This window comes from Leucopleurus acutus, assembly GCF_964270905.1.
Source record: "Leucopleurus acutus genome assembly, chromosome: 3".
NCBI classification, from domain to species: domain Eukaryota; kingdom Metazoa; phylum Chordata; class Mammalia; order Artiodactyla; family Delphinidae; genus Leucopleurus; species Leucopleurus acutus.
The window spans coordinates 175,931,124-175,952,935 of NC_139145.1; the positions used below are offsets into that span (position 1 = coordinate 175,931,124).

The 21,812-nt window shown below is 64.7% G+C and overlaps 1 protein-coding gene across 1 annotated transcript in view; it reads left to right on the plus strand.

The window, feature by feature from the left end:
• The window catches only part of SLC9A3 (solute carrier family 9 member A3), a gene marked incomplete at both ends in the record, with an annotated part of 36,686 nt that extends 18,512 nt beyond the window's left edge, over positions 1 to 18,174 (plus strand). The window contains 15 exons of the mRNA XM_082835142.1: positions 6,163 to 6,465; positions 8,378 to 8,538; positions 9,919 to 9,997; positions 10,634 to 10,811; positions 11,418 to 11,638; positions 12,491 to 12,693; positions 13,145 to 13,234; positions 13,331 to 13,401; positions 14,359 to 14,488; positions 15,669 to 15,784; positions 16,276 to 16,405; positions 16,641 to 16,817; positions 16,949 to 17,021; positions 17,522 to 17,635; positions 17,930 to 18,174. Coding sequence (XP_082691268.1) covers positions 6,163 to 6,465; positions 8,378 to 8,538; positions 9,919 to 9,997; positions 10,634 to 10,811; positions 11,418 to 11,638; positions 12,491 to 12,693; positions 13,145 to 13,234; positions 13,331 to 13,401; positions 14,359 to 14,488; positions 15,669 to 15,784; positions 16,276 to 16,405; positions 16,641 to 16,817; positions 16,949 to 17,021; positions 17,522 to 17,635; positions 17,930 to 18,174 — 2,291 coding nt within the window. The remainder of the gene's footprint in view (positions 1 to 6,162; positions 6,466 to 8,377; positions 8,539 to 9,918; positions 9,998 to 10,633; positions 10,812 to 11,417; positions 11,639 to 12,490; positions 12,694 to 13,144; positions 13,235 to 13,330; positions 13,402 to 14,358; positions 14,489 to 15,668; positions 15,785 to 16,275; positions 16,406 to 16,640; positions 16,818 to 16,948; positions 17,022 to 17,521; positions 17,636 to 17,929) is intronic.
• Positions 18,175 to 21,812: the final 3,638 nt, after the last annotated feature.

Here is a 21,812-nt window from a genome sequence, read left to right on the forward strand (position 1 = left end):
CGCTCGTCCCCCCGAGCAGGGGGCTCCCCTGTGCGTCCCAGTGACTTCCCATCCTTCTGCTGGAAGCGTCTCACCGTTCATCTGGTTACTTTGAAGCAGAGCTGGGCTGACCGAGGCTCGTATGTGTTAAAGTACAACCAAGGGATTTACTGCGCCGCTGCGTCGCGTGGACTCAGCCGAATCCGGCCGAGCAGTCCCTGGGGGCGGCGGCCACAGAGGGCCTGACCCCGGGCCCCGGGCTCCCGGCCGCGTTCTGAGGGGCGTGAGGGCCATTGGCAGCGGCCTTCCGGTGCCCGCCCTGCCCAGGGCCCCCTCCAGAATGGCGGGCTGGTCGCAGGGCCTCCGGACCTTTACCGTCAGTCCGAGGGTTTGTAATTAGAAGTAAACACACGTGTCTCTGCTCTTACCGTCCTGCAGCCGTGCTTAATTAGCTGTGACTCCCCAGGCCTTGGCGATCAGAGACCCGTGGGCTCGCAAGTCCCTGTTGGGAGGCCCGGCGGGCGGGCAGCTCCGGCCCGGCCTCATGCGGCTCCACGGGGCCCTGCCGACGCGGTGCCCCTGCATTTGTGCTCCACAGAGACTGTGTCCTGTCTCCTGTGGTCGTTAGCGCTCTGCGGGGTCCCGGGTGTGTGTCACGTGCTCTCCCTACATCGGCACCCGTAACACTTGTGGGGTCCCAGTCGCCCGCGAAGCTGCTGCCCGTGGGTCTCGGCCTGGCTCTGGCCCCGCGGCGGACGTGCACTTGGGCCCCGCGTGGGCCCTTTACACATAGGGCGCGGGAGTCCCTCGAGGCCTCAGGCGGCCTCCACCCTCCCAGCCTAAGGGTTGGCTTCCCAGCAAATGCGGGCCCGATGGGGAGGGCTGCCCCCGCCACTCGCTTCCCAGGGGCGCGGCCCCGGGACACAGGCCCTCGATGTCCGTGGCCCAGGCTCTGGGTTGGCTGGCCGTGGAGGCCCCAGAGCTGCAGGGCCCAAGGTACCGAGGTGGCTGCTCTGAACTGCTTCGCGGGCCCTTCTGTCTTTGGAGGCAAAGGAGGCGAAGGTTGGGAGGGGCATCAGGACCCGCGCTGCTGTTGGGGTCTCTTGGCGAGCAGGCCCCCGGCAGGTGTCCCCAGCAGGGGCCGGGGTGCCAAGGGGTGGCGGCGATGAGCCCCTCCACTGTCCTCACAGCTTCCCCAGAAGACCCGGCCGTCCGGGGCCGCGGATGCTGGAAGGAGGGGCCCAGCACGTGCTCTGGCGGCCGTCTCCACCCCGTCATCCCCGCCGTCTCGCAGAAGCTGCGACGTGAGTGACTGTCTGTCCTAACCATGCACAGTCCGCAGCCGAAGGAAGGGTCCGGCCCCCAGGGACCTGCCCCACCGGGAGCGGCCTCCCTCCCGGCTGGCGGACAGCGTCCTCAGGCACACATGGGCGCCCAGGCACCTGGAGCTTGGCCCACCAACTCCTAAAACGCCCATTATGGGCTTAATGGCTGAGCCACTAACAGATTGCCATTTAAGATCAATCCAGTCTTCAGTTTAATTAGCTCATTACAATGCGGACTGCCGTCTGATGGTGGTCACGGGAGAGCCGCCTGCGGGCCTGACCGGGCCCAGCTGGCAGGACGGCTCGTGAAGAATTCCCATGAAGCAGAGACCCCGGAGCTCTGGGCGAGGACGGAGAATGGGGCCCCCTGCACACTGCTGTTCCCCCTCCCCCCAGACCAGAAAGACAGACCAGGAGCCAGGGGCCAACCTGATGCCAGCGACCTCGGACCACAGGGGAGGGGCAGCGCCGTCCGCCGCGATCGCTCGCTTGAGGGAAGGCGCGTGGACCCACACAGGCCGCAAGTGCGCGTCAGGCCGTTCCCCCCACACCTGAGAGGCAGAGGATGCGGACGGAGCTGCGTGACACGGGGCGGCAGGGACTGGCGCGGAAGCGGGGGGGGGGAGCGAGGGAGGGAGGAAGCCCCTGGAATAAAACGTCACCCAAGAAACAGAAGGAAAGTCTCCGTGGAGCTTTACATCACAGACAAGGGTCAGAATACAGATTCAGTAAGACAGGAGCTCAAATTGAGACCGTAAAATGGTGCTGAAAACGTCAAGAGCATTTTCCAGCTGAGAAAGCTGGAACTAACACGGGGAGAGCTGATCAATAAGCTCGGGACAGCAGGAGCCAGACGGAAGGCGCGGAGGCAAAGCACCGGCCGGACGGAAGGTCTGAGAGGTCGTGGGTGGCAGGCAGGTGGAGGCAGCCGCTGACTCCCTCCTCCCGGCGCGCTCGCTGGGCCCCACGGGCCTCCGCGGTCTGCCCGGAACCGACTGCGAGCAGTGAGCGCGCGGCACACGCGCAGTTAGCGCGATGCCCTCGAGGAGCCGGCCCGGCTGCCGCGGGGATGGGGACGCCTCCTCGACACGCAGGCTGAGCCAACGTCCCCGTATCAGAGGGGGGAGGAGAATCAGCGCTAAGATATACCCTTGCTACGAGGATGCTCTCAAAGACAAAACATCTTCTGACAACCAGACAGAAAAAGCAAGCAAACTGGCGACCACGTGGGAAGAGTAAAGTAAAAACCGGGCTGGTCCGGCCCGTCCCCCGGGTCTGCGGGAGGCTAGGGGCCCAGCCGGGCAGACACCCGCAGACATGAGAAGGTGGTGCCGACCTCTGGCCCCCAAGGGAGACGGGTGCTGAGACTGTCTGGGCGAGGGCCTTGCGGCGGAGGGAACGGTGGGGTCCTGACACCCACAGGGGCTGGAGGGGCCACGCTCACTCGCGGGGTTTCGGGAGCCTTTCTCTCCGGAGTTGGGCAGGTCCTTCCGTTTCAGGACTATTTTTAAATATTTTCTTTGTGAAATTCAAGTAAAGTTAAATTGAACATCAAACCTTCAGTAGAAAACATAGGAGAAAGGAGGGCTTTTTAAAGCATAACACAAAACTCAGAAGCCATGGAGCAGAAGACCAACAGATTTGTGTAAACAGGAGACATCTGCATGTAGCAAAACATGAACAAGAAGCTAAGTGACCACACCTTTGAAAGTGAAGCTACACCTGCGCCGGTGCGTGACGAGCTGCCCGTCGGTAAGAAGAGGCTGGTAACCCAGTGACGCGGCAGCAGGTCCACAGAAAAGGAAGAAACGTCTCCCACATGGGAAGAGACGCTCAAACCTCACTCAGGATAAGGAAGTCAGGTTAAGATGCCATCTCCCACCTGCCTGGGATGAGGGACAGGTGACCACCGCCCCCAGACCCCCCGTGGGCAGGTGAGATGGGCATCTGTGCAGGACACAGGTGAGCGCTCAGTAGGCCCCGCCGTGCACAGAGGTGTGTGTCCAACAGCGCCAGACACAGAGGTCGGAACGGCACGCCCGTCCGTCCACGCTGTGTGTGTATATATTTCTTTCTCAATGGGTAAAAAGTTCAAGTCACCTTTTCTCTACGTTTTCAGGGCTTCCTTCCAAGCAAGAGCATCTGGTGTGAAGTCAGCCTGTGTGTCATCCACCCGTTTTCCAAATTAATAAGATGTTCTGGTAACCGGCTGCTGTAGAGGAATGTGGCGGGGGGTTGGGACTCCGAGTTCCCCAGGGGCCGAGTTTTGTTGCTGTTGTTAAGGGCCACCTGGTTCTTCGGCACCTTCCTGCCCCGCTGGCCCCGCAGTTGTCAGAGGAGATTGAGATCCGAGGTCCACTGGGAATGTCTAATCTGGGGAGACGTTCGGCTAAAGACTGAGCACGAGCCCCAGGACCGGAAGCCAGCCCTGGGCCGCCCCCCTCTGCCACCCTGGCAGGGGGCTCGCTAGGGGTCAGCGGTCACTCGTGCTCCGCACCTGGCCCTGGGCCCAATGACCCGCGGTGCTGGCCTCAGCTCCAGGGGCCCCCAGACCAGCGGGCACCGCGGGGGTGAAGGAGCAGTTGAGGGGCCGTCCCAGACGTGACCTCCGCTGGAGCCTGGCCAGGCCAGGAGGACAGCAGGAGACACACATTTCGTGGGGAGCAGCAGCTCTGGTGAACGGGGTGGGGTCCCGGGGGAGGCCCTCCGTGCAGTTTGCTCGGGGCTCGCTGGGAGTTTGGGGGGCAGGAGCGGACGCCTCACAACTGCCCAGCAGGCAGGGGACTCGGGACGCGCCTGCGGCTCTGGGCGGCTTTTCCAAACTCGGCTCCCGGCCGCCGAGCCCATCGGGAAGGAGACGAGAGGACGAGCCCGCCGTCTGTGGACTTCAGGGAACCCCGGGGAGGTGCAGAGGAGGGGCGAGAGCCGCAGGCCTTTCTATACCAGCACAACTCCCGAGCGGCGTCAGAGCCCAGTGCGACCTCCTGGGCCCAGGGCCTGCTGATCCTGGTGTCCGGGGGGGGGCCTGGGGCCTGCAGCGGTTCTTGCGCTGCCCTGTGCGCTTGGCCGTTGGGGCCAGGAGCCACGGGGCGGAGGGGACGTGGGCACGGCCTCCCAGGTCTCCTCCCAAAGCCTAGGGTGGCCCCGACCGACCGTCACTCAGCCCGGGGTGCGGGGGTGTACCGTCAAGGGAAGACGTGTCTCTCCGGGTCCTTGCCGGGTGGCCGGGGGGGAGCAGGTGCTGCCAGAATGGGGCTCTGGGGCGCCGGCCCGTCTTCCCCACGTCAGGGCCCCTCCGACGACGCTGGGCTCAGAGAGCCCCTCCTGGGGGCCGCGAGCCTGCCAAACCCGATGCCCCGCGCTCACGGGCAGGGCAGGGCTGGAGGACTTCCAGGGAGCTGGGGCTCCTGCTCAGGCATGGCCTCCCTTGCCGTACCCGCGGCGGCCACCGAGGCCTGGTAACTGTGTCACGTGGAAGCGTTGAGGCATCAGCCTCCCGGCCTTTGAGTCTCCCCACGAAGGCGGGACCCCTCTGCTGGCTCCTGGGCACCTCTACTTGGGGAAGCAGCGGCCCTCACCTCCCACCTGCCACGTGTGGAAACTTTCAGAGGAAGAAGCTCGCTCCCAAATCAAAATGTGCAGCTGGTGCCGGGGCGCCAGCGGGTCCTCGGGTCCTGGAGGCAGTGCCCGTTCTCCCTCCACCGGCTGAAACCTGACCCTCCCTGGGCCACAGAGCAGGGCCCGCACCTGTCATGCTGCATCTCAACCAGACGCGGAGAGGACCGTCCCGGGGGACGAGGCGCAGTGACACGGGCCCTCCTTCCTCAGGGAGCCCCCTTGAGAGCCAGCATCTAACCCCCAGATGTCCCCTGGCTACCAGCGAGGACACAGGCCAGGGACAGGGTGCAGGGCTCCTGGATCAGAACCCGCGGGACCCGGCCCAAGAAGTCTTCCCTGAGATAGCTGGGACGGGTCAGCCTCTCCCACTGGACGCCCCGCCCCTGCTGCCCTGGGGTCCTTGCATCTCAGGAGACAGCTCTCCTTAGAATACAGAAGAAGACCTCCCCATAAACAGAGCTTGCGTGAGTGAGGCGAGAGCTAGCTCAAACTGCTCGAGCTGGAGAGCCACCTCTTCTGTCAACATTCCAGCTATTCTGAAATCAGACTTAACACAGGATCCTTATCACATTTTCCCTGAGTCTTAAAATAGAACAAAGGAGAAATGGCCCCAACTGTTGGAGTGCACGCCTCCCTCGAGGTCCTGGCAGGGTTGACAGGTGAGGGGGCCGTCGCTGGGGAGGCCTCTGCGCCCCTCTGTCCCCCGAGCGCGTGACTGCGGCGGTGGGGCTGACTGCTGCTGGGGGGCCCTGAGACCCTGGCCTTACAAGGCTCTCATCCTGGGCACTCTGACCCCAGGAAAGCCAGGTAGAGGGGACGGCCGGCATGGGGTTCCTCCACGGAAGATCAAAACACAGCTAGGCTTCAAGCAGGGTGAGGGTCCCGGTCACCATGTATGGCACGAGGGATGATGTCGGAGGGGGTCAGTGGGGCCTGGGGGCCTGCAGGCCCTGCACTCTGCCCACCAATCCGGGCCTCCGTCCCCAAGCCACCGTGCAGCCTCTCTCGCCTATCACAGGGGGCTCCCTGTGGAGGGGGGCCATTCTCTGAGCAGGAGGCAGGGGGACATCTGAGGAGGGTGTCCTTGGGGCCAGGGCGACTGGCAGGGCCTCCTCTGCGGCCACAGACCCGGATGTCGGGCCTTGTTTCCCGAGCTCATGTCTGTCCTGTGGTGCCAGGCAAGACCCCCCATTGCCCCCCCGTGGGGTCCCGGCCCCCCTGACCCCTCCCTACCCCGCAGGCTTCCACGTGTCCCACAAGGTCACCAGCGTCGTCCCCGAGAGCGCACTGCTCATCGTGCTGGGCCTGGTGCTGGGCGGCATCGTCCTGGCGGCCGACCACATCGCCTCCTTCTCACTCACGCCCACGGTCTTCTTCTTCTACCTGCTGCCGCCCATCGTGCTGGACGCCGGCTACTTCATGCCCAACCGCCTCTTCTTCGGCAACCTGGGCACCATCCTGCTGTACGCCGTCATCGGCACCGTGTGGAACGCGGCCACCACTGGCCTGTCCCTCTACGGCGTCTTCCGCAGCGGCCTGATGGGTGAGTGGGCACCGCCCCCCGACCGGGGGCTCATGGAGGGTCCTGGGGGGTCCTCAGGGCGGGCTCCAGGCAGCCTCGTTTAAGAAAGCCCAGGACGAAGAATACAGACCTTAGGGGGGGCGGTGAGCTTAGGGGTCATCAAGAGATGTCACCGGTGGCCGCGTGCCCCTCCTGGCTTATAAGTCGTCAGTAGCCAGCCCACGCCCGGCCCCAGGCCGAAACACGTGTCCCGCTTGGGAGTAAAGTCTGGTCCGACCAGGTCAGGCAGTGGGTGGCGCAGTGGGAACGACCCAGCTGCTGTCCCGCCCCCTTGGCGGGGAGATGGGGTCCAGCCTCAGTCCCCCCATCTCCAAGAGGCCAGGGAAAGAGGAGGAGGCCCCTGTGGCAGAGGCTGGCATCCCAGTCCCACGATCGTGGAGCCCAGGTAAACCTGCACCTGAGCAGAAGGTTTGGGTGTCATTTCTACGCAAACCGGCAGGGAAGAGCCGCGCCAGCTTCTCCTCTGTCACCATGGCGTCTGCGTCTCCTGCTCCCCCACCCCCGCTGGTGCTTCCTGCCGGCTGGTTACTAACCTCGGCCCTGGCATACCTCAGAGGTGCACCCCACCCACCTGGGAGCTGGCCATTATCCACCGGGGAAACCGGAGCAGGTGGGGCCTGGGCTCACCTGAGGCCTCGCACAGATGTGCCCGATTGCACAGCCCTAAATGCAGCCCGTCCCGGCGTGGCTACGGCCGCCCCTATTTGCCTCCGGGCTCTGCAGTTTGAGCTCCTGGCATCGGGGACCACTGGAGGTGGGTGTCGGCACCCCGGGCGCCAGTCCACACTCCGCCTTGGCCTCAGACACTTCCACCAGCTGAACCAGACCCAGGGCCAGGCCCTCTGACTGAAGGAAGGGCACCCCCGAGCCCCACGGTGGGGCTCACGACCTACCTTGAAGTCGCAGTGACAAGACTATTAAGAAACAGGGGCCGAAGGTCCCCCGTGGGGAGGAGTCACCTCGGGACTCTGTCCTCACCCCGTGGGGAGCGCGCGCTTCCGCGAGCCCTCGCTGCCGTCCGGCATCACCCCCAGGCCCGGCCGGGAAGCCCACGAAGGCTGGCGTGAGGCTGCACGCGCCCAGCCAGGCCTCGCAGGCGCCTGAGCCGCAGGGGCCGTGTGGGTGCGATCAGACTGCTTTCATCGGCAGCGCCTTAGGCAGTTGGGACAATCTAAGGCCATCGGGCCACCTCCAGCTCCCGGGCCCAAGGGTAGGTCTTGGGGTTTGGAACGGGCATTCCTGCTCCTCGAGGGCGCACAGCTGTCTGAGGCCTGTGCTCAGCCCTTGTGACACAGCTGGTCAAGGCCGGGTGTCAGCCAAGGTCATGGAGCAGAGCAGCGCCCAGGGGACACCCAGAGCCGGGGCCCTGCCGCCTGGAGAGCAGCGGTGGGTCTCTGCTGAGCGGCGGCCGGGCTCCAGGCTGGGAGGTGCGGCCCAAGGCCAGGGTGCGCCTCCGAGGAAGGGTCACCTGGGGGGCGTCTGGGCACAGCGGCCCAGCACCCAGAAGCTCTGGGCCATAGACAGGCCCTGCAGGTGGGCAAGGCCGTGGCAGAAATGAGGTACTGGAACACACAGCCTGGTGGCCCTGAGCCCACAGTGCGGTCCCGGGACCTTCCTGGCAGGGCTGGTGGGTGGTGGACTGACCCGCCAGGGAGGAGGGCAGGCTGCCCCCCGCACCAGGCTCTCCTGCCTGGGATGCTGCCCACCCCCGGCTCTCCTGCCTGGGAGGCTGGCCCGCCCCCAGGGCTCTCCTGCCTGGGACGCTGCCCACCCCCCCCGGCTCTCCTGCCTGGGATGCTGCCCCCCACCACCAGGGCTCTCCTGCCTGGGAGGCTGCCCCCCGGGCTCCCCCCAACGGCCCCTCGTCTTCCAGGAGACCTGAACATCGGGCTGCTGGACTTCCTCCTGTTCGGCAGTCTGATCGCCGCCGTGGACCCAGTGGCTGTCCTGGCCGTGTTTGAGGAGGTGCACGTCAACGAGGTGCTGTTCATCATCGTGTTCGGGGAGTCGCTGCTCAACGACGCCGTCACCGTGGTGAGCGCAAGCGGGAGGAAGGCACCTGCCTCTCGGGGCCTCTGTGCGCGCCCCGCCAGCGCCTCTGCCGCGCTGTCCTGCTCCAGGGCCTCCTAACTCAGAATGACCGGCGGCTTTAGTCAGATTGTCTGGTTCTTAGAGCCCACTTCACACCTTTGCAGTTAGCGACTTTGCTGCTGAAATCCCACGAGCACTGTTCCCAGCTTTGGGTCCCGGCTGGGGCCCCCATTCCTGATTGTGGAATTGGTGGACGATCACAGTCTCACGGGGACCACGGAGGGGAATCAGCTGCGCTGCTGGGAGCCCGCGACCCTGGCGGCCGGCAGGGGCCCACGTCAGCTCCGTGCGGGGTGGACAGAGGTGCAGGAAACGGGAGGCGGCTGTGACTGGACGTCGGCGTCCTCCGCGACACCGGGCCGCGGGCTCCGGGGCAGTGAGGTCCCGGGCGGGGGCAGCGCAGAGCCGCCTGCCTTCCCCGCATCGGCGGCTGGCGGAGCGTCTGAGCGCCAGCCCACTGGCACCTGGCCCGCGGATTCGCAGACACAGCAGGCGTGCGGGCTCCCTTTTGCTCTTAAAGCCCCATGCTGAAGCGGGAACTTCTGCCCGAGCCAGGGAGCTCTTCACCTGACCCCTCTGTGAGGTCCATCTCCCCAGGACCCCCATTCCCGTAAAGAAGCGGGGCGGCTGTGGTCTGGTCCCGTGGCCTTCACGGCTGCGCCACGCTCCCCAGTCCCTGTGCGTCGGCACTGCGTGGGTTTCCTTCTGGGAGCACAGCTTTGCAACCCGCCCCTTGAGGGCCCTCTCCCCCGCTGGAGAGCACAGACTTGGGAGCACAGGGACAGGTTTCTTCCCTAGGGGCCTGCAGCCCACCCCGGGCTGCCCCTTGGGCCCCTGCCCCAGACGTGGAGCCCCCGCATCATTTAGGAGCTCAGAGAGCACGGCAGCGCCCACTCCCGAGGCCTAGGATGAGGTGTTGGGTGTTCATCTCAACGTCTTGGCGGGATAAGGTTTAAATGTCAACAGGCAAAGATGCCCCGGGTGCCACCCCACAGTCAGGGCCCAACATCGCAACAAAGTCGCTGACGATGAAACTCTGGGTTTGTCCTGGGAAATGAAGTCGAGGATTGTCACTGTGGGCGGGCTTCATGGTCGCCCTGCTTAGCCGACGGTGGGAAAGGCCAGGTTTTCTCTGAAGGTTCTCGCTCCTTCCAGGCTGCTCTCCTGCCCCCAGACCCCACACTGCTGCCGGGACGATTTCCTCCTGGGGGTTTTCGGTTTCCGTCCACACGGCTGCCACAGTCTTCTGACTCAGCTCAAGTTCCACAGGGCCTGGGGCCCGAGGCAGGGCTGATGGTGTCCCGTCTGCCTCTGTCCCCCCAGGTCCTGTACAACGTGTTCGAATCTTTCGTGACGCTGGGTGGTGACAAGGTGACTGGCGTGGACTGCGCGAAAGGAATAGGTGGGTGACTGGCGGGGCCATGCATCAGGGGAGAGCTGGGGCCGGTCTCTTCTCCAGAACATGGGCCCCTCAGGGCGGTGTCTGTGACGGCCTGGGACCCACAGCCCGGGGAGGAAACGGCGTTTCCACTTCCAAGTCTCGGCCACAGGTCCCTCCCTCCCCCACGTGTTTCACTGGCACGATTTGATCAGGCCCCAGGCACCCTGGCCGGCAAGGGTCATCGCCCCATCAGGCCCAGCAGGAGGCCGTGGATCCCGTATCCTGGGGGTCCCGGGCATTTCTCTGGGCAGGGACAGTGACAGTGGGCTGTCCCTGCGGGCCCAGGACCCAGTCCTTGCTGCCAATGCTCTGCACAAGGGCTCCTGGTCGCAGTGCTGCCTCCACGGGGGGGCAGCCAGGCCTCCCTCGGGCGCAGGGCTGTCCCCTCCCCAGCTGTCCCTGTGGAGGTTGGAGCCGACGCCCAGCCTGTCTCTGTCCTCCGAGAGAATCAGCCTCTTGTTTGCTGAGCTGCCGGTGCCTCGGGGGGTCAGCGGGAGACCTCAACGAGGAGCGGTCCGGAGGCCGGCGGCCAGCTCGCCTACGCCGCGGCCACAAAGGGCCATTCAGGGGCCAGCGGCAGCGTCCTTGCCCTTGCAGTGTCCTTCTTCGTGGTGAGCCTGGGGGGCACGCTGGTGGGGGTCGTCTTCGCCTTCCTGCTCTCGCTGGTGACGCGCTTCACCAAGCACGTGCGCATCATCGAGCCCGGCTTCGTGTTCGTCCTCTCCTACCTGTCCTACCTCACGTCAGAGATGCTGTCCCTGTCGGCCATCCTGGCGTGAGTCCTCGCTTGCTGGTGGGCCACAGCCTCGGGGTCCCGGGCCCTGGGGGGCGGGGTGACCGCCCCCACGCGCCAGGCGGACCCGCCCAGGGGAGGAGTGGCCCGTCCCCCGCCTGCTCTGCTTGGCCCACTTCCCCACGCTGAGTGGGAGCTCACTGTGGGCGCCAAGAATTTGATCTATTTCGTCCTTCCAGTAAGGAGTTGGTGTTTTCACAGAACTGTCAGGGGCTGCCTCACCTGCTCTGAGCAGAGAAAGGGCCCACACGCAGCCCCTCCCGGCGGCTCTGAGTCTCAGAGCTGGCCCACTTTGGGGTGGGGACAGAAAATGAGGCAGCCCACTCCCCCGCAGCGCAGGGCCCAGGCCTCCAGAGGCCGTAAGCAGCGTCGGGGCGCGGGGGCCCACTCGCCCAGTGCAGGGCACCGAGTCCTTAGGAGGAGCCCTGTGCTCACGAAGAGGAGGGCTGACCTGTGGGGCGGACGTTTACCTGGGCCGCAGAGGCCCTGAGGTGCCGCCTGCCCGGAGACGGGCCCTTAGCCCCACGGGGGTCCGGTGGGAGCTGAGCCTCGGCCCGAGACCTCACGGTGGGCCGGCCCGTCCCGCAGCATCACCTTCTGCGGCATCTGCTGTCAGAAGTACGTGAAAGCCAACATCTCGGAGCAGTCCGCCACCACGGTGCGCTACGCCATGAAGATGCTGGCCAGCGGGGCCGAGACCATCATCTTCATGTTCCTGGGCATCTCGGCCGTGGACCCTCTCATCTGGAAGTGGAACACAGCTTTCGTGCTGCTCACACTGGTCTTCATCTCTGTGTACCGGGCCATTGGTGAGGGGGCGGGGGGCATGGGGGGCACTGGAGGGAAGATGGGGATGACGGGGGCATGGGGACCACGGGGATGGTGGCAGGATGAGGGGACACAGTCGGCCAATGGCAGGGATTGGTTGCAGGGAGTCTGTGGAGCCCCGGACATGCTTTTGCCCCTAGCCCCCAGCCCCCCAGCCCCATGAGTGGCAGGTTCAAGAGACCCTGGGGAGCCTCAGGCTGGCCTGGCCACTGGCCCTCCTCAGTGAAGGGGCAGGCCTCCTCACAACCTTGTAGCCTCACAACAGAAATAGGACAACCTAGAGGTCAGAGTGGAAGGTTCCAGCACCCCACGTGGCTTCCCACTGACTCACTCTGGTGTGGCCACTCGGGGACAGCATCAGTCACCATGGCACGTGAGAGGCAGGACCCTTGCTGCCCGCACCCAGCTCAGGTCCCTGGTCCCTGGTGTGCGGCGCTGACCCAGGGCCAGGGAGGGGAGGAGACAAGAGGTGGTCCAGGTGGCCCCCACGCGCTCTGCCCACAGTCACTGAACTGCGGGCTCCAGGGAGCAGATGCTCTGCGGGCAGGTGGCATCTGGTCCTGGAGCTGCTGGGCAGTTCCACCCGTGGTCACAGTGAGGCCTGAGAACTTCCAGAGCTGCTGGGAGCAGAGCTGCGGGGTGTGCGGAGGTTGGCTGGTGGCCCAGAGGGCAGGGGCCTGGGTCCAAAGTGGACAAAGGGACTTGTGGGGAGGGGGCTGCAGGGTGGAGTTTCCTGGTCCCACGTGCAGAATGCGCTGCAAGGAGGGCCTCGGCAGGGATGGAAGGGCTGTGTCCCCCTCCCAGAAGTGCTGAGCGCACGCTGGGCCCTGCAGGTGTCGTCCTGCAGACCTGGGTTCTGAACCGGTACCGGATGGTGCAGCTGGAGATCATAGACCAGGTGGTCATGTCCTACGGCGGCCTCCGCGGGGCCGTGGCTTATGCCCTGGTGGTCCTTCTGGACGAGAACAAGGTCAAGGAGAAGAACCTGTTCGTCAGCACCACCATCATCGTCATCTTTTTCACTGTCATCTTCCAGGTACTGTGCCCTCCCCTCCCGTAGTGGGCGGGACCCACTCTCACAGGCTCCAGGCCCAGCTGGGTTTGATAATTTTAGTAACTAGGAGAAGTTTTGTAGGTTTCCACGTGGCCCCACTGGGGATGCAGCGCGACTTGCCCTAAAAACGTCCTTCCTCGGTCCTTGCTGGTTAACGAAACCCCAGTTAGCATTTCATTGACCAGACATGCCCGGGAAGGGCCCCACTTCGCCTTGCTTTTGGCTAATCTAAGGAGCCGGCCAGGGGCCTCTGAGGGTGTCCGGTGACCCGCAGGTGGCAGGGGCTCCTTCCCGCCGGGAGGTGGGCACGGACCACCTGGAGCCTGGCTAAGGGGCGGCTCCTTCCTGCCCATGCAGGTGTGGGTGGGTGCTGGCTTGGTGGGCCACAGTGGGGCCTGCCCCAGCCTCAGGGTCCGGGTGCCCTGTCTTCTAGGGCCTGACCATCAAGCCCCTGGTGCAGTGGCTGAAGGTGAAGAGAAGTGAACAGCGAGACCCCAAGCTCAACGAGAAGCTGCATGGCCGGGTAGGGGGAGTGGGGAGAGGAGAGGAGAGGAGGGAGGGGGAGGGGGGGGACGGGTCTGTCCAGGTGATGCTGACCCACTTGCCTTTCCTCCCAAAGGCTTTTGACCACATCCTCTCAGCCATCGAGGACATATCAGGGCAAATTGGACACAATTATCTCAGAGATAAGTAAGTGGCTGGAGTGGCCCCGACCCAACTGCAACAGGAAAATTCAGAGGCACGTTTGTCTCGGCTGTTAACTGATGACTCGGGACCCCCAGGCTATAGAAGGAATCTCTGGCATCACCATAACCCTAACCCCACAAAGCCCTAGTGGCCTAAGAATACTGCCCTCAAAGGCGCCAGAAGCCACTTGCCCACTTGTCTGGGTCCCCGCCCCCCCGCCCCTTCGGCCGCTGGAGCTCCCTCCTCCCCCAAGGCCCACTTCTCCTCCTAGAATCCCTCTCCCTCTTCTCCTGGGAACCCCCTTCCCTCCTTTAGATCCCCTCCTCCCCCTGGGCACCCCTGTCCCCCCATGTTCACTGTGCCCATTCAAGTCTGGCCCAGCCACCTCCTTTTCTGATCCAAATAACCCAAATATTCATTTGTGTTGGAGTTAAAGCCTCCTTCTGGGCAGCCTAGTTCTCTAAGTGCGAGAGCTCAGGGGGCTTCTCCCAGCCTACCACTGGTGCAGGTAAAATGCGCCCCGGGCACTGCAGCCAGAGCCCCGGCCCCGCCCCTGCCGGCCCACCCCGCCCTCCATCCATCTTCCTGGAGGGTTAGGCAGTCACGGGAAAACTGCTTGCAACGTGGCATTAGAGGAGAAGGTGTAATCCCACTTTTACGCACAGCACGCTAATGACCACGCTGCCGTGACAGGAAGGCAGGAGCGACGCACACGACGGGGAGGCAGGGGTCAGGTGGCAGCACAGAGGCGTTTGCGTCCTTTCTTTCAAAGCTCGCCTGTGTGGTTGTCACAGGAAATGGAAATCAAGGTGTCCCGCCCCAGCAGCCAAACACGGTCCATCCTGAGTCCGGATGGTGGGAGGGGGCCCCTGCTCCCCACAAACGCCACCAGCGCCCCTCTGTCCTGGGGCCTCACCCAGGCCCTGCCGAGCGCTGACAGCTATTGGTTTGGCCCCCCAGGTGGTCCAATTTTGATAGGAAGTTCCTCAGCAAAATCCTTATGAGAAGGTCAGCCCAGAAATCACGAGACCGGATCCTGAACGTTTTCCACGAGCTCAACCTGAAGGACGCCATCAGCTACGTGGCTGAGGTACCAGACGTCTCGTCTGCTCGTTTTGTTGGAGTCGGGGTTGAAGCAAGACAGACACACGTGTGGACAGCTGCTGGGGTCCTGCACCCCGAGGTCCCGGGGTGGGGCTGGGGCAGCTGGCGGGCGACGCACGGCCTTCTCGAGGCCTTAGCCGCGAGCTCACCTGAGCTCCCAGGTCCTCAGGCACTCCCGAGGATGGCTCACGTCACAGCCCCCAGTCTGTGGCACTGGTGGGTCTGAGATCGCAAACCCCAATGTGCACAAGCTCCAGGCTCCAGCAGGGGCGAAGCCAGGGGATGGAAGCTACTGGAAGGACTGTCGTCTGCACCTCCGACCCTGGCTGAGAACGTGCAGCGCACGAATCCCGGCCCCTGTGACTGCGACGCCTCCAAGGCCTCGCAGCCTGAACGGGGCTGGGAAGGTGGGAGGTGTTCTCCTGGGGGTGTCCCCCTCTGCTGGCCGCACCCTCTCTCCCGGGGACCCTCCGCGGCCCCCAGTCCCCAGGAGGTAACACAGGCTCCCAGTAGGGCGCCAGCCTCCCCTCCACCCGCTGCTGCAACGAGCAGGGCACCAGCCTCCCCTCCACCCGCTGCTGCAACGTCAGTGCCTGTGACCCAGGCCTGTGGGCGCCTCCCTGCTCAGACCAGACCGGGTGGCATGTCCCCCCGGGCTGTGCCTGTGAGCGGCGGCCTCTGGCAGGCCCACCTGCAGCATCCGCTCTGCCGTGGCGGGGTGGCACCCGCCCGGCCACCCTTCCCGGCTCCACCCCCCTCTCCTAGGGCACCCCAGCACACGGCGCCGCACCCCGCTCGGCAGTGTGACTACTGTTGCCCCAGGGCTCTGCTCCGTGTGGTTTTAATCTGATTCTGGAGGCCTGGGGATTCCCTTCTGGGGTAAACGAGGGCAGCTGGTCTGGAGCCCCCAGTGGGGACAGGGCCACCTTCCCAATCCCGGGGGGATTCGTAGTGTCTTCCCGACACTCCCCGAGGTGCACCAAGGCACCGTGTCCTTCGTGCGATCGTCTGCGAGCCGTCCAGCTCCAGCATTGTCCCCACCATGGCTTCCAGGGCCTCGGCTCTCCCGTGGCTGCAAGGTGCCTCGCGGCGGCTGGGGCCCTCTGGCCGCACCCAGCTCTCTGCAGCCAGGCCGTGGGTGCTGATGAGGCCGCCACCTCCTGCAGGGAGAGCGCCGCGGGTCCCTGGCCTTCATCCGCTCCCCCAGCACGGACAACATGGTCAACGTGGACTTCAGCACCCCGCGCCCCTCGACCGTGGAGGCCTCCATCTCCTACCTGCTGTACGTGCCCCACGGCTGCCACGGGCCAGGCTCTCCCCGGGCCCCCCGACCAAGCCGCAGGCACCAGCAGCGGGCACGCTGGGGCTCCCGGCACGGAGCGGAGGGAGCGTGGGAAGGGGGCCAGGGCCCCCGCACCAGATTCCCCCGTGGTGTCAGTCGGTGCTGGTGGTGGCACTGATGCAGAGGCAGCACGCAGGGCCGGGCGGCAGATTTAAGGCCAGAGGCCTCACTGGGAGTGCCCCCTCCCCCCGCCACGAAAGACAGGGCCACGGGTCCTGGATTTCAGGCCTCTGGCCTCTGCTCCGCCGGGGTGCTTGACTGGGGCTTGCGGCCAGCTCAGGGCTATTCTGGACATCACCCACCGGCAGCCATGTGCCGGAGAGAAGGTCGGGGCTTTGGAGGGGCGGGTGCACTGCTAGGAGGCCGAGAAGCCCTTGGGGGGACGGCCCCCAGGGTGCGTCGCAGCGTGCGCTCACCAAGGCCCCGCACAGGAGGGAGAACGCCAGCGCCGTGCGCCTGGACATGCAGTCCCTGGAGCAGAGGCGACAGAGCATCCGCGACACGGAGGACATGACCACTCACCACACGCTGCAGCAGTACCTGTACAAGCCCCGGCAGGAGGTGGGCATGCCCGGACCCCTCCCGCCAGAGCCTAGGGCGGGGCAGCATTCTCCCCGCGCCCCCCACCCCCACCCCGCCCCAGACAAGGCGGGTCCTTGCTCGGTGCAAGACGGCTCCAGCAGGCCGGGAGGGGGCAGGGGAGGGTCGGGGCTCAGTCCCCGGGCTCACATCCGGGGGCAGCCCTGGCCCTGCGGACAGCACCAGCTGTGACTGTCCGGCCCCCCTTTTCCCCCAGTACAAACATCTCTACAGTCGACACGAGCTAACTGTGGACGAGGACGAGACGCAGGACAAGGAGATCTTCCGCCGGACCATGCGGAGACGCCTGGAGTCCTTCAAGTCGGCCAAGCTGGGCGTCAGCCCGCACAAGAAGGCCTCGAAGCTGCTCAAGAGGGAGCGCGTCCAGAAGCGGGTGAGGGCGCCATGCTTGGGCTAGCCTCACCGAGGGGGGTGCCCCGGCGGCAGGGCCGGGGGTCTCCCGGGGGGTGGACAGGCGGATCGGGCACGACCCAGAGCTGTGAGCAGTTTCCTTCTGTTTCTCAGAGAAACAGCAGCATTCCCAACGGGAAACTGCCGATGGTGAGCCCCCTGCACGATCTCACCATCAAGGAGAAAGGTACGGCTGGGCCGCGGCACAAACGCTGGTCAGCGGGGACTCAGGAACGCGCGAGGGGCAGGCGGGTGCAGAGCGCTGTCCTTCCAGGGAGACCCTTCCCCTCGGCACGCAGGACCCTCCTGCACAGGCTGCTGCCCTGCTCTTCCCGCTGCAGCCGCTCTGGTGCGCAGTGCCCTGGAACTGGGCTCCGCATCCCCTTCCCCTGTGGCCACGTGGTCCCAGCCCCTCCCTTCCAGCTCGCCCCCGTCCTCAGAAAGGCCAAGTGTGGCTGGGGGGGGGGCAGCGGGAACCCCTGGTGTGGTTCTCTTTGCCCAGCCCCGTGCTGGTGCGACCCTGAGGGCACCGCCGTCCGTGAGCTGCCCAGAGGCTGCTGGGGGAGGTGGAGGCAACGACAGCACTCGGGCTCGGCAGGCCGGTCCGGAGCGCCGGTCAAGAGCACGGGACGAGGTCGTCTGCGCCTCCAGCCTGTTCCCCTCATGCTGCCCCTTCCCTGCCACCAGATTTGGAACTTTCAGACCCTGAGGAAGCCCCCAGCTATGATGCCGAGGAGGTGAGCAGGGGGATCGAGTTCCTGGCGAACATCACGCAGGACGCAGCAACAGACTCCCCCTCAGGTGAGGGGACAGCCCTCTGCCACCCCAGAAACGATCACTGGCGGGAAGGCCGGGCAGTGGAGCGCTGGGTCCACGTGGCCGCACGGTTGTGGGCAGCGGGCCGAGGCCTCTGCTCTGAAATAAGGGAGAGCGAGAGCCGGTGGCCCCCAAAGGCCCGTGACCCTGACCTTCCAGGTGACCTTCCAGGTTGTGGCTGCCCGCCGGAAGAGCTGGTGTCTGACGCCAGGGCAGCTCCCTCCCTCTCTGCCCTTGGGTGTGCCTGGGGAGCTGATGAGCCGCTGCCCTTTCTCCTAGGAATTGACAACCCCGTGTTCTCCCCGGACGAGGACCCCGGCATCCTCTCTGCGGTGCCACCCTGGCTGTCTCCTGGGGAGACGGTGGTGCCCTCCCAGAGGGCCCGCGTGCAGATCCCCCACTCTCCCAGCAACTTCCACCGCCTGGCACCCTTCCGCCTCAGCGGCAAGTCCGTGGACTCCTTCCTGCTGGCCGACGGCGCCGAGGGGCAGCCCCACGCCCCGCCCAACTCCACACTCATGTAACTGGTCCCTCTAACCCCGCCTCTCTCCTCTGCTCCTCTCGCAGCGCCCGCCTCCTCCCGCCGGGACCTGCGCTTCCGCACACTCTCTCCGGCAGCTGCCTGCCTCCTTCTAAGCCTGTTCTCACAAGCCTCTTGTTCCAGCGCACGTTTCTTAAAAGACCCATCTGACTTCCTGCTTCTCCAACCGAGCGGGGTGGGGGATCACTGCTGTCGAAGGACGCGACTGTTTTAGGCTGTCGCTTAGGAGAGCGTGAGCTCAGAGCGGGGGGGCACAGGGAAGGGGAAGGTGCTCTTCTCCCTGAAGGCCCGCGGCCCTGGAGAGCCCACTGCCCGACAGAAGTGAGTCCAGGAGAGACCCTCACACCGAGGGCAGCGCAGGGGGGCTCCCCGAGGGCCGGCGCCTCTGGGGCAGTCTTCTTCCCGCGGCTTCGCCTCCGGGCCTCGCACCCTCCTCGGGCCTGGGGTGTGGTCCCCGGTCCCGCCTGGGCTGGGGGCGCCGCGCTGCCGCGCGCTCACGCCGGCTTCTCCCGCAGGTGACACCGGCTCCGACGCGCCGCTGACCGGACGCTCGTCCCCGCGCGAGACCCAGCCCGCCGCCGAAAAGACCCCGCGCGTGCGCGCCCCGAGCCCGGCCCCGCCCAGCCCCGCGAACGCCCCGCCCACTGCGCCGCCCGACCCCGATACGGGAGCCGGGCCTGCTCCGGGGACGGGGCCAGAGCGCCGCGGGCTACCTGGCGCGCACGCGCGGTCGGCGGCGGCGCGCCGCGTGCATAGCCGGCGCTCTTTCCAGCGGCCCCGCGCGCGCCGCCGCCCCGCGTTGCTCAAGCTGTCTTCGCTGCAGCCGTCGTGCTACGCGCCGCCGCACGCGCTGGAGCAGGAGGAAACGCCGCTGTGATGGCCACCCACCAGGGGTCTGCACGCACGACTTCGCCCCCGGGGTGTGCCCCACGGCCGCGCCCCCCTGGGGTTTCCGCCCCCTTCCCCCACGGCCGCGCCCCCATGGGGTCTCCACCCCCCCACATGGCCGTGCCCCTCGGGGGATCTCCGCCCTCATCACGGCGGCTTTCCCGGGATCTGCACCCATTACCTCGCCCCAGGCGATAACCTCGACCCTCACGACCTCGCCTTCCAGGGGTCTCTACCCCGCCATAGCCGCCCATCCGGGGATCTGCTCCCATGGCCGTGTCGCCTGGGGTCGTGCCCTCCATGGCCTCACTCCCAAGGGGTCTTCCGGTCGCCTGGAGTAGCCCTGGACACTCACCCATCCACTTGGGTGCTGGGGTGGACAGGAGCTGGACTCCCCGGGGACCAGATGTGCAGCAAGGCCTGAACCTCGGCATTGCATAGGGTTCCTGCAGAGAGGCCGCTGCGGGCCAGGAAGTGGGCCGTGAGCCTCCTCCACCTTCTGGGAGGCCTGGGCAGGTGCCCTTGCCGGGAGACTCCATTGTGGGCCCTCTGTCCCGTCCTGGATTTGAACTGAGCCGGCACTTGTGTGTTACTGTTTCCACAGTCACCCCTGACTCAGGGACAGTCTGTGCTTGAGTTCTTGCCACCGGTGTCCATTCTCATCACTGCTGGGGAAACTGAGACCCAAACCAGATGAGATTTGCCCACTGTGATACCCACCCAGGACTCCAGGCCAGGCTGGCCTCTCCCAAAGCCCCCAGGCTTCTCACCTTGGGGCAGCCCCGACTCCAGGGTGGGATGCGGGATATCTTCGTGTCCACTCACCAGGTCTTTGAACCACCTGTCACCTTAGGGACTGTAGGTACAACCGCAGAAACGTTCCCCTTTGCTCATCCTTTTTGTGCTGAGATTCCCAGAGCCCAGCCCTCGCCCCGCAGACACCCCAGTCTCAGTATGGTGGCTTCTGGGTCTGTAGGCTGATGTGCAGATCTGCTCACCACGTGAGCCGCTCGCTCAGCCGTCACCAGGACAGGAGTGACACACGGTTTGCAGTACTTGTCCCCACACTCGCAGCCATTTTGGCCCACTCTGTGAGCACAAAGGCCAGCCATTTGTCTGACGCACAGACCAAGGCACATGCTCCGTCCACTCGCTGCAGGAGTGGTTCACCCAGAGCAGGCTGGCTGGTCCAGACTCCACAGCCCAGCCAGCCCAGCATCTCCAGCTGCCTTAACAACTCCCCTGGACCGCTGGACCCAGATCTGATTCCCGGCTGCAGGGCCAGAGGCTGAGCCGGGAAGAGCAGCTCTGGACGGCCACTCGACACGGTAGACAGTAAGCCTGCAGGTGGCCAACCTCTCCTGGGCTGGCTCCGCAGCTGGTGTTTTCTGGGAATGGGAGGCAGGCTCTCTGTGACTGGCACAAGCTGAGTGCAGCATCGTGGAGTGAAGGTTCCAGGCCGGACATTTCAACCTGAAAGACGGTGTTTGGTCTGTGACACGGTGTTATAAACCCTAGTACTGCGGATACATTTCATAAATGAGAATCCTAGCTGTTCTTGTCATTGTAAAACAGAATGTAAACAGTCTTATGAATGTATTTCCTTAGGAAAACTTGTAAAATTTTTTATTAGGAAAGAATTCTTATTTATTTAATACCGAACTTTGGCCTACTTTGTGGTAGACCAGAAAGTACACAAATTTAGGAGTCACTCTCACCTCTGTAGTTACAGTGCTCGCATACTGTGTACTATTATCGATCTCTATTGTTAAAGGAGATTTAATGGAGAAATTGCACTGAAACTGGAATTGGAATGCATTTTAAGCTATGAGTGGTGAAGACTGTGAATGCTAGTTTTGTGAATGTAGTCTTGTGAATGTAGTCTAGTCAAGCAAGCTTTGTGTGACCCGAATCACAATCCACGTGCCTTATCGAAGTCCTGCCCCACGTGCTGTCGGCAGCGTCTGGGCAGCGCCCACCACAGACCCTACGACACCTGCTTGATCAAGTCCATTAAAAATGTTTCAAGGCGTTTGGGAGAAAACTTTGTTCACAAGTGAGAGTTCATATCAAGGAGGCTTTAAGAAGCCGTCTTCGGCAGGCAGACTGTATTCTGGCCCTGAAATTAACGCGTACGTGCCTGTGCGTGCGTGCGTACGTGTGTGCCCGCATGCGCGTTAGGCTCAGGGGTAGTGCACAGGCTGTGGCACGGCCTGGGCCCTGGGAGCCAGTCCCTCCTCAGCAGAGCCTGGACATGCACCACTCTCTGGCTTCTGCGGCAGGGGCAGCCCACCCGGCCAGAGTGGGAGGACCAAGCACCTGTCCCAGGCATGGGCCTGGGGCTGGAAAGAGGTGGGTGGGGACAGCGGGGTCCAGAGCCTGGGGGGCAAGGAGGCGGCTCTGCAGGCTTGAGAGGAGGCTGGTGGGGGAGGCAGCCAGTGGGCAGACCCCGTCCCCCAGGTGGAGCCGCCCGGGGCTGTGGGTCATCTCCTGCAGGTCATCCTTGGGGCCTCCCTGCCAGAGACAGCCTTTGATTTTAATAGTTAGAATTTTTAATTTTACTATAAAAAGAAAACAGCAAGTCCAAGTGGAGTCCACAGACACTGTTTCCAAGAGGAGCCTACCCAGTAAATTTACAGCCCTTTCCATGTTGGTGGAAAGCACAGACTCCAGCAAGGAGGGGGCTCTTTCCTGCGGCTCCCCTCGCTCCCTGGGATAAGAAAGTATCACAAA